Raw genomic sequence first — 12,318 nt, 5'->3', positions numbered from 1 at the left:
CCAGAGCCTTAAGGAACTCCGGGCGGATCTCATCCACCCCCGGGGCCTTGCCACCGAGGAGCTTTTTAACTACCTCAGCAACCTCAGCCCCAGAAATAGGAGAGCCCACCACAGATTCCCCAGGCACTACTTCCTCATAGGAAGACGTGTTGGTGGGATTGAGGAGGTCTTCGAAGTATTCCCTCCACCGATCCACAACATCCGCAGTCGAGGTCAGCAGAACACCATCCTCACCATACACGGTGTTGATAGTGCACTGCTTCCCCTTCCTGAGGCGGCGGATGGTGGTCCAGAATCGCTTCGAAGCCGTCCGGAAGTCGTTTTCCATGGCTTCCCCGAACTCCTCCCATGTCCGAGTTTTTGCCTCCGCGACCGCCGAAGCCGCACACCGCTTGGCCTGTCGGTACCTGTCCGCTGCCTCAGGAGTCCTATGAGCCAAAAGAACCCGATAGGACTCCTTCTTCAGCTTGACGGCATCCCTCACCGCCGGTGTCCACCAACGGGTTCTAGGATTACCGCCACGGCAGGCACCAACTACCTTGCGGCCACAGCTCCAATCAGCCGCCTCGACAATAGAGGTGCGGAACATGGTCCATTCGGACTCAATGTCCAGCACCTCCCTCGTGACATGTTCAAAGTTCTTCCGGAGGTGGGAATTGAAACTCTCTCTGACAGGAGACTCTGCCAGACGTTCCCAGCAAACCCTCACAATGCGTTTGGGCCTGCCAGGTCTGTCCGGCATCCTCCCCCACCATCGCAGCCAACTCACCACCAGGTGGTGATCGGTAGAAAGCTCCGCCCCTCTCTTCACCCGAGTGTCCAAAACATGAGGTCGCAAATCCGACGACACAACTACAAAGTCGATCATGGAACTGCGGCCTAGGGTGTCCTGGTGCCAAGTGCACATATGGACACCCTTATGTTTGAACATGGTGTTTGTTATGGACAATCTGTGACGGGCACAAAAGTCCAATAACAAAACACCGCTCGGGTTCAGATCCGGGCAGCCATTCTTCCCAATCACGCCTCTCCAGGTTTCACTGTCGCTGCCAACATGAGCATTGAAGTCCCCCAGTAGAACGAGGGAATCACCCGGGGGAGCACTCTCAAGTACTCCCTCGAGTGAATCCAAAAAGGGTGGGTACTCTGAGCTGCGGTTTGGCGCGTAAGCGCAAACCACAGTCAGGACCCGTTCCCCCACCCGAAGGCGGAGGGAAGCTACCCTCTCGTCCACCGGGTTGAACTCCAACATGCAGGCTCTGAGCCGGGGGGCAACAAGAATTGCCACCCCAGCCCGTAGCCTCTCACTGCCGGCAACGCCAGAGTAGAAGAGAGTCCAGCCCCTCTCGAGAGAACTGGTTCCAGAGCCCTTGCTGTGCGTCGAAGTGAGTCCGACTATGTCTAGTCGGAACTTCTCCACCTCGCGCACTAGCTCAGGCTCCTTCCCCCCCAGCGAGGTGACGTTCCACGTCCCAAGAGCTAGCTTCTGTAGCCGAGGATCGGACCGCCAAGTGCCCTGCCTTCGGCTGCCGCCCAGCTCACATCGCACCCGACCTCTATGACCCCTGCTATGGGTGGTGAGCCCATTGGAGGGGGAACCCACGTTGCCTCTTCGGGCTGTGCCCGGCCGGGCCTCATGGGGACAGGCCCGGCCACCAGGCGCTCGAATTGTCGAGTATGTTCCCATTTTTAATATGTATATACAGCGGTACCACAACTTGTATACGCCATTGGTTCCATGCACTTAACTCATACTTGCCAACCCTCCCGGATTTTCCGGGAGACTCCCGGAATTCAGCGCCTCTCCCGAAAACCTCCCGAAATAAATGTTCTCCCGGAATTCAGCCGGAGCTGGAGGCCACACCCCCTCCAGCTCCATGCGGACCTGAGTGGGGACAGCGGCGACAACCTGTTTTCACGTCCGCTTTCCCACGATATAAACAGCGTGCCTGCCCAATCACGTTATAACTGTAGAATGATCGAGGGCAAGTTCTTGGTTTCTTATGTGGGTTTATTGTTAGGCAGTTTCATTAACATCCTCCCAGCGCGGTAACAAAACACAACAACAGCAGTCACGTTTTCATCTACCGTAAAGCAGTTCGTCTGCCGTAAACAACAATGTTGTGACACTCTTAAACAGGACAATACTGCCATCTACTGGATAGCCTCCGGGACACTGAAATTCAAGTATTTATTTTATTTATATGTATAATAAAATAAATATATATATATACATATATATATATATATATATATATATATATATAGCTAGAATTCACTGAAAGTCAAGTATTTCATATATATATATATATATATATATATATATATATATATATATATATATATATATGTATATATATGTATATGTATGTATATATATATATATATATATATATATATATATATATATATATATATATATATATATATATATATATATATATATATATATATATATATATATATGAAATATATATGAAATACTCGAGTTGGTGAATTCTAGCTGTAAATATACTCCTCCCCTCTTAACCACGCCCCCCGCCCCACCCCCGACCACGCCCCACCCCCCACCTCCTGGAATCGGAGGTCTCAAGGTTGGCAAGTATGACTTAACTCCAAACATGTACATCTTAAATCAATATTACTCATTTAAATGTACACATCAATGTACAAACCCCGTTTCCATATGAGTTGGGAAATTGTGTTAGATGTAAATATACAATGATTTGCAAATCCTTTTCAACCCATACTCAATTGAATGCATTACAAAGACAAGATGAATAAGTGGTAGAAAATGGATGGATGGATGGACAAAGACAAGATATTTGATGTTCAAACTCAAAACCTTTATTTTTTTTTTGCAAATAATAATTAACTTAGAATTTCATGGCTGCAACACGTGCCAAAGTAGTTGGGAAAGGGCATGTTCACCACTGTGTTACATGGCCTTTTAACAACACTCAGTAAACGTTTGGGAACTGAGGAGACACATTTTTTTAAGCTTCTCAGGTGGAATTCTTTCCCATTCTTGTTTGATGTACAGCTTAAGTTGTTCAACAGTCTCCGTTGTGGTATTTTAGGCTTCATAATGCGCCACACATTTTCAATGGGAGACAGGTCTAGACTACAGGCAGGCCAGTCTAGTACCCGCACTCTTTTACTATGAAGCCACGTTGATGTAACACGGGGCTTGGCATTGTCTTGCTGAAAAAAGCAGGGGCGTCCATGGTAACGTTGCTTGGATGGCAACATATGTTGCGCCAAAACCGGTATGTACCTTTCAGCATTAATGGCGCCTTCACAGATGTGTAAGTTACCCATGTCTTGGGCACTAATTCACCCCCATACCATCACAGATGCTGGCTTTTCCACTTTGCGCCTATAACAATCCGGATGGTTCTTTTCCTCTTTGGTCCGGAGGACACGACGTCCACAGTTTCCAAAAACAATTTGAAATGTGGACACGTCAGACCACAGAACACTTTTCCACTTTGTATGAGTCCATCTTAGATGAGCTCAGGCCCAGCAAAGCCGACGGCGTTTCTGGGTGTTGTTGATAAACGGTTTTCGCCTTGCATAGGAGAGTTTTAACTTGCTCTTACAGATGTAGCGCCCAACTTTAGTTACTGACAGTGGGTTTCTGAAGTGTTCCTGAGCCCATGTGGTGATATCCTTTACACACTGATGTCGCTTGTTGATGCAGTACACCCTGAGGGATCGAAGGTCACGGGCTTAGCTGCTTACGTGCAGTGATTTCTCCAGATTCTCTGAACCCTTTGATGATATTACGGACAGTAGATGGTGAAATCCCTAAATTCCTTGCAATAGCTGGTTGAGAAAGGTTTTTCTTAAACTGTTCAACAATTTGCTCACGCATTTGTTGACAAAATGGTGACCCTCGCCCCATCCTTGTTTGTGAATGACTGAGCATTTCATGGAATCTACTTTTATACCCAATCATGGCACCCACCTGTTCCTAATTTGCCTGTTCACCTGTGGGATGTTCCAAATAAGTGTTTGATGAGCATTCCTCAACTTTATCAGTATTTATTGCCACCTTTCCCAACTTCTTTGTCATGTGTTGCTGGCATCAAATTCTAAAGTTAAAGATTATTTGCAAAAAAAAAAAAGTTTATCAGTTTGAACATCAAATATGTTGTCTTTGTAGCATATTCAACTGAATATGGGTTGAAAATGATTTGCAAATCATTGTATTCCATTTATATTTACATCTAACACAATTTCCCAACTCATATGGAAACAGGGTTTGTACATGTAATATATCACTATTGTGTTGCACAGATGTGTTTATAATAGCATAAAGTCAGCTTATTGTGGGACAAAACACACCCGAGAGTGACACCCTTTCTCCATAGCTTGTGTAATAAACAGATGTGCGATGCGCAAACAAATAAAACATTGTCTACTCTACGCTAAATACAAGACTGCATTCAATCTTATACAAACCATAAACACATTCTGATTTGTCTTAAAGTTTATTTGACACTTTTTGTTACATATAATGCAGCCTATCCACACAATTTAAAACTGCTTTTTTTTTTGATTGAAACTTTTATTAGTAGATTGCACAGTTCAGTACATATTCCGTACAATTGACCACTAAATGGTAACACCCGAATACGTTTTTCAACTTGTTTAAGTCGGTGTCCACGTAACTAACATTAGTCTTGTGACTGAGAGAGCCTTTTTTTTCTTTTTGCATGTTGTTGCGCTCTGTCAAGCACTCTCATAGGCATACAAAGACAATAACATTAGAGCTAAACATTTGATTAACATGATTAAAAACATTGCACTAAATATTACTGTAATTAATCACAATTGTTTTGTATCATATTTAATTTTTTTAGTATTATTATTTATTTTATTTTGCCTTTTAAGGTTCTATGGAAATCGCTCCTTCTGTTTTGAGAAGCTGATGAAATACGAGAAAGCCCTGGCCGATGCCGAAGTGTCACTCGACTTGTGTCCAGGCTGGATGAAAGGTGTTTTTAGGAAGGGACGAGCTTTGGCCGGTTTAAAGGTGATTATTCTTGCTATAAACATCCAATGTAAATATGCTATGGGTGCAGCATCTGGGGTGCAGTGCCTAATAGAGCTTTTATTTGAGGAAAAAGGGTATATCAACATGTCAAAAAGATCAGTGCCACTTTTTTTATTTTTTATTATTAAACTTGAGGCGTCTATTTGGTGGCGTCTAATGCATGGGCTATTATTTGCAAAAATGTTCAGTTAAATTTTTTTGCACAACTTAGCAAATTTTTTACAATCAGCTTTTCTTTTTTTTGGTTATCTTTTGGCTGTGTTGACAGTCCACCAAGAGTTACCATGACCCTTCTAACAAGCAGAAATACACTTGACCCCTTGCTTTTTACAGCAGCATCTGAGGGTGTCACAGTCCCCTGCACAGTTGCAGCGAACACATTTCAGGAGGTAGTTATTGGATCTGTTGTAGAAAATTGTACGTTCTTTTTTTTTTTTTTAAACAAATAAAAATTGTGCAAAAGTATTTAGCCACTTTGAATCAAGTTGAGTTGCCAGTCTCAAGTCTTTGGGCAGACTCCAACAGGTTTTCTTCCAAGATTGCCCTGTATTTAGCTCCATTCCGTGTGAGCGAGCGAGAGCTCGCAGGGTGTATTGATGCGTCTAGTGCAGTATACTAGAGAGACGTTGCTTGTAGAGATGCATGTGACCCCCCTCCCTTAGTTCCTGCCGCAGACCAACCCAGTCTGGGTAAAGAAGCTGAGTGCGTAAGTCTTCTGAGGTCATTACATAGCCTCTCCATCGCCAAGACATCTGCAGTGCCTCCTCGTGGCCACACACGCGAGGTCCCAGGCCAAACTGTAGCGTACCTCGGAGCAGCAGTGGGCCCCAGAGGCGAGGCGCGCAGGCCCACCGGTGTGTGGACACGCCCTGGCGTATGCCAATCACTGTCCCAGCTATGGGTTAAATAGCCTGGGCAGATGGGGCTCATAGCCTTGGATGGCAACCCATCTAGGAGAAGGACAAACTGAACTAAAACCGGGACTGCGAGGAGTTGCGCCCCACAGTCCGCTACCAGCATAGTAAAGCCAACGATGGAGTACAAAGTCTTCCCAAAAGCTATACTTCCAGCAGCAGGAGTCCGCAGAAAGATCGCGGCGGACGGTGGTGCTGGTCCTGCTTCTGGAGGGCACCATGACGACAGGACCTCAAACCCTGGGAGTGACCCAGGGAGGATCCCGTCCGATCACAGCACCCCGTCCAATGCACTCATGCGCTGTCGGAGACCATTCGTTATGGGAACCTTTAACGCATGCACAGCAAGAGAAGAAGCGAGGCTGATTGAGCTAGCACATTGTGCTGAGGAATGGGGAGTGGAGATCCTTGGGATCCAGGGACACAAGAGTGCACACTGATAACCTGATCATGTACCGCAGAGTGGAGAGATGCACGTTCATCTCTGCATCAGCGTGGCGAAACGAGGCCCAGGCGGCAATAGGGGGCATAGGGCTATTGCTTGGTTGTCTGGCGAGTAAGGCTCTCCGTCGGGTTTACCATCATACTGACAGGATCCTTATCGCAGAATTGTCAGGCAACCCAGTAACAACGGTCATAGTCGTGTACTCACCCACCAACGTGGCACCATCTGAGGAGGAGGAGAAGTTCTACGAGGACCTCACAACAGTGGTTCGGGATGTTCCAGCGCACAACTTCCTGGCAATCCTGGGTGACTTCAACGCTAGGATTGGACCAGAGGATGGTCCTTTCCCTTATAACGACGCTACCAACCGCAATGGCGCATACCTCACTGCCCTTCTCACCAGCTCCTGGCAGCGAACACCTTGTTCCAGAAAAGAACAGGCAAGAGGTGGACTTTCAGAGACTGAGCCTCATGTACACAACGTCAGCTAGACTACATGCTAATGAGGCAAAAGTGGAGGAACTCTATCCTAAATGCTGAGCCATACAGCACATTCAGCTCTGTGGGCTCTGACCACCGCGTGGTCTCCATGAGGGTGCGACTGAGCCTCAGGGTCCCCAAGCCATCCCCCAGGATCTGGTATGACTGGAAGGCACTCTCGACCGACCCTGGCCTACAAACCAGGTATACGGAGGAGGTTACCAGCCGCTTTCAGCAGTTGGACGAAGGTGCATAGCCTAGCAATGAATACAGGCGATTCGTTGCTGCCAACGAGGAGGCAACAAGAGCGTGTGTGCCTGTGCTAGAGAAAACCAGAAGCTCCCTGCAGTCTAAATACCCAGAGGTCGTAGCGGCACGGGTCAGGGTGGAAGAAGCACGTCTTGGATCTCCTTGTGAGCCTACTGCTGAGAGATGTGGGATACTGAATGAGGCCAAACAGCTTCTCTTCAGTACCTACAGTAAGATCAAGGGGGAAGAACTGATGGAGAGGGTGCAGAGAGTCCAGGATGCACATGGAGAGAGGCAATATGGAGAAGCATGGAAGGTCATCAACGAGATGACAGGAAGGAAGAGGACAAAGGAGGGACAGGCTGAGGGACACAGCCCTGAGGAGAGGGTGGCGACATGGTACAACCATTTCCAAAAACTGCTGGGAACACCATCAGATGGAGGGGAGGAAGAGATACCATCATTCCTCCATGACCTCAACATCCAGAACGGTCCCTTCACGATTACTGAATTTGCTAAGGCGAAAAGCACGCTGAGAGAGGGTAAGCCTGCTGGGCCGGATGGCATACATCCGAAGGTCGTAAAGAAGTGTGGTCTCGATAACATCATCCTTGAGTTCTGCAACCTTGCCCTGCTAGGCAACAAGCTGCCTGACGTGGTCTCTTTCCAACATCATCCCAGTGCCCAAATCTGGAGACCTCTCGAAGCCAAACAACTACCGGGGCATCAGTCAGACCTGTATCACCGCAAAGGTCTACAATCGAATGATACTGAACCACATCCGGCATGAGGGAAAACCAAAATGGCTTTCGAGAGGAGAGGACCACACTAGCCCAGATCCTGGCCCTGAGGAGACTAATCAAGGAGGAGACTAATCAAGGGCGGCTGCAGTGTTTACCCCAGAAAATTTGTTAGTTAAGGTGGTGTACATACTGTACATATGCACACATACACTCGTGCACATAATCACGTTTCATCAAAGATATATTAATGTTGTTGCCCTAGGGTAAACTGGGTATAACACATGGCACACTGACAAAGCTTAACCTATTGTTACTATAACAATCTACAAGGTTAATGTAGGTTGCTTCTCTTTCTTCCCCTCCGTTTTTCTGCATTCTTTCGTATCTCAAGTTATCATTACGTATATGTATTGTTGCATTTGAACAGCTGTATTGTTGATAATAAAGGTAAAGTATTGGTATTGTTCATTATCAATAGCGCTATTTCTATTGGTATTTGTATTGCTCCATTTTTAGTGTAATAATGCTCATTGTCATTTCTGTATTATTTTTTATTTTCGCTAACTGCTTATTTGCTATGACTTTTACCATCATATTTGTACATGTCGTATTTGCTGATGTTGCTCTATTGTTGTTGTTGTTGTTGTTGTGTTTGCTGTTGTTGTTTTTGTCTCTCTGTCTAATCACCCTCTTGTCCCCACAATTCCCCCCTCTGTCTTACTTTTTTTCTCTTTCTATCCCCTCCTGCTCCGGCCCGGCTGCACCAAATGATAGTATAAATACATTTAATAAAGTCAAATACAAATAAGGCAACAAGAGAAGTATCCTACACTTCTCTTTTGTAAAGTAAATCTGAACAGCCGATATGGGCATCTACATGAACCATATGATTTGCCTGAGAAGCTGGACAGGACAAAAAAAAAAAAAGGTGGTGTCTCTCCAGGGGGAAGGGGGTGGGTGGGTGTAAGGAACAGCGTAACTCGGCCTGTCGCCATCACGTCTCCATCTCATCGCTGCCACCACAGCCTGGGGGGCAATAGACTACAGACTGCGGCCGGCTTCGTTGCGTGAGGAAGCCTACAATTTTTGGTTGTGTTTTCCGCTCCATATGCTGAATAAAGATATACTATATATATCTCAATATTTTTTCAGTTAAGTAAAAACAATACACAAAACAGACCTAGTTACCTGAGCTACTAAGTATGTCATTATTATGACTTAGTAAGTCAATATTTGGAGTTACTCATTTACTAAGTCAGAATAATGACAAAATAATGACTTACTAAGTCAAAATAATGACTTAAGTCAAATTAATGACTTACTGTAAGTAAGCGTTTGCAATAGGCGTTTGAAAAAAAGAGTTAAAAGTGGGGCCACATGCTGACATGCTCAACTCATCATGCTTAATTTATTACAGCATTTGGGAAGCCTGTAGTCAATTTTGTTATGTAAATGTTTTATTTTTATCAACATGTGATAGCAGGGACCCTGCCATTCAAAACTAGGCTGCTACATTACTAATGATTAATGTAACTATAGCTGAAACAATAGTACAATAGCAATAGGAGAGACTATTCATCCCTGAACACCATGGAGTTCATGTAGGCTTTATGATGCAGTTACATTATTATATCAACTATCAGAGACAGCTTCAGGAAACTTCATTTAACATAATGTCCTTTTTTGCTGCTTCAACACAGCTCAATCAACACAGAAAAAGGTAAAGTGAAATAACTTAGTTAACTGTAGGTTAATAATGCTTGTCTTCCTCTCAGACAGAAACACACATGCATGCACGCACACTCACCGCACAGTGAGCTAACGTTACGCTAAAAGCTAATTAGCCTTGACCTCAAGGACTGCGATCGAGCTGAGCTGCTGCTTATGTTTCTAGAATGTCAACGGGCTCATAGTGATGTTACTAGTAGTTGACTGGGAGGTGTTTATTATAATTTGGGGGGAGTCCGCTGCCTTATGCTCACCTGCTAAACACCTATCTGCTCACCCCACCGTCTCTCCTCTCTGCCTGTGCCGTGAGCACTGACTCCATGCGCTCTGAATACGCACTGCTGATTGGCTGTTACATGCGCTCTGAATACGCACTGCTGATTAGCTGTTACATGCGCTCTGAATACGCACTGCTGATTAGCTGTTGCATGCGCTCTGAATACGCACTGCTGATTGACTGTTACATCGCTCTGCGTGTAACCAATCAGATGGTTGTGTGGGTGAGACAATGCTGGGTGCTGCAGAGACGTACTGGCAGAAGCAGTACGAAGCTGAGCAGCTTGTTAAGACTTTAGTTTAGGCGATGGCTCTTTGTTGTTAAGGCGGCCACCTTAACAACAAAGCGCTGCGGGAAACCCTAGGCTGTATTGTGCTTTATTGACTTCAAAAAGGCATTTGACTCAATACACAGAGGCACAATGATGAAGATCCTGAAGGCTTATGGTGTCCCGCCCAACTTGCTCCGGGCAATAAAGGCAATGTACCCAGGAACACGGGCCAAGGTGGTGTCCCCAAATGGCGATAATGAGGAGTTTGACAGCAAGGAAACACCCTAGCCCCCTTCCTTTTTGTCATAGTGTTGGACTACGCGCTCAGGAAGGCCATCAATGGACGTGAGCAGGATCTTGGCCTTACCATTACACCAAGGAAGTCAAGAAGACACCCTGCAGTAGTCTTGACAGACATTGACTACGCAGGCAACATCAACCTGCTCTTCAACCACATGGAGCAAGCACAGGAGCTCTTGAGCAGAGTGGAGTCAGAGTGCGCCAAAGTTGTCCTTCGGCTGAATGCCAAGAAAACTGAGGTGATCACCTATAACATCCAAGCGGAACACCCACCACTCACAACAACAGGAGGCACTGCTCTGAAGGAAGTCAATGACTTCAAGTACCTGGACTCATGGGTCAACTCAACAGAGCAGGATCTAAGAGTGAGAAAGGCACTTGCATGGAGGGCCCTGAACAGCATGGCCACTGTGTGGAACTAAAATCTCCCCCGACAAATAAAACTCAGCTTCTTCTACGCCACTGTGGAGTCTGTTCTCTTGGGGCGGAATAGCTCAGTTGGTAGAGTGGCCGTGCCAGCAACTTGAGGGTTCCGGGTTCGATTCCCGCTTCCGCCATCCTAGTCACTACAGTTGTGTCCTTGGGCAAGACACTTTACCCACCTGCTCACTGTGCCACCCACACTTGTTTTAACTTAGATATTGGGTTTCACTATGTAAAGCACTTTGAGTCACTAGAGAAAAGCGCTATATAAATATAATTCACAATTCACACTTATATGGCAGTGAATGCTCTACCCTGAAGCCAACCCTGCAGAAGTCTCTAGACAGGTGCTACACCAAAATGCTACATGTAGTGCTCAACATCAGTAAGAATACACATGTTACCAACGAGAATCTGTCTGCCGGAATACACAGGGTGAGCGACAAAATAGCAGCCAGGAGAATGAGACTAGCAGGACACTGCCAAAGACACCAGGAGCTGCCAGCCAGCAAACTGGTACTGTGGGAGCCAACACATGGGCACCGGTCACGAGGACGTCCCACTGTAACATAATGTATGTGGACGTACTCAAGAATGATGCGGGAGAACAAAGCACCAACGAGCTGGCCAGATGTATGGAGAACCGGGATGACTGGAGACAACGATGGAAGGCTCGTCTGAGGTCGACCTAGACAGTGAGAGAGCTCCATCCAGCTTCCCATCAACTCTGACCATCTTCTCGGTCCCTGCAGAAGAGAAGCACCTCCAGAGCATGCTGCTGCCACCACAATATTTGATTGTGGGCATGGTGTGTGCAGTGTTAGTTCTCCACCACATATAGCGTTTTGCATTTTGGCTAAAAAGTTAAATTTTGGTCTGGTCTGACCAAAGCACAATTTCCCGCTATGTCCCCAACATGGCTTTTTCTGTTTTAATTTTTAACAGTGGCTTGTTTCTTGCCATTCTTGCATATAGACCATATTTGTACAGCGCACAACTATTAGCTGTCCTGTGGACAGATTTCCCCACCTGTGGATATGTTGCAAGTGGTCCAGAATCACCATGGACCTCATGCCTACATCTTTGATCAGTTCTCTCCTTGTTCAGCCTGTAAGTTTAAATGGACGACTTTGTCTTGGTAGGTTTACAGTTGTGCAATATTCCATTTCCGATTGATGAATTGAACAGTGCTCCGTGAGATGTTCAAAGCTTGGGAAATCTTTTTTATAGCCCAGGCCTGCTTTAAACTTATCCACAGCTTTATCCCTGACCTGCCGGTGTGTTCCCTGGACTTCATGATGCTGTTTGCTCCCCAATATTCTCTTAACCAACCTCTGAGGCCGTCACAGAACAGCTGAATGTGTACTTACACTACCGTTCAAAAGTTTGGGGTCACATTGAAATGTCCTTATTTTTGAAGGAAAAG

The 12,318-nt window shown here is 45.9% G+C and overlaps 1 protein-coding gene across 3 annotated transcripts in view; it reads left to right on the top strand.

Annotated features, from left to right (window-relative positions):
• LOC133661762 (tetratricopeptide repeat protein 31-like) overlaps nucleotides 1-12,318 on the top strand; it is a 55,683-nt gene that overhangs the window by 20,329 nt on the left and 23,036 nt on the right. For all 3 annotated transcript variants that reach the window (XM_062065226.1, XM_062065225.1, XM_062065227.1), the window contains one exon: nucleotides 4,900-5,041. In XM_062065226.1, coding sequence (XP_061921210.1) covers nucleotides 4,900-5,041 — 142 coding nt within the window. The remainder of the gene's footprint in view (nucleotides 1-4,899; nucleotides 5,042-12,318) is intronic.

Source organism: Entelurus aequoreus, linkage group LG12, assembly GCF_033978785.1.
Source record: "Entelurus aequoreus isolate RoL-2023_Sb linkage group LG12, RoL_Eaeq_v1.1, whole genome shotgun sequence".
Lineage (NCBI taxonomy): Eukaryota > Metazoa > Chordata > Actinopteri > Syngnathiformes > Syngnathidae > Entelurus > Entelurus aequoreus.
This window is presented reverse-complemented; position numbering and strand designations above follow the sequence as displayed.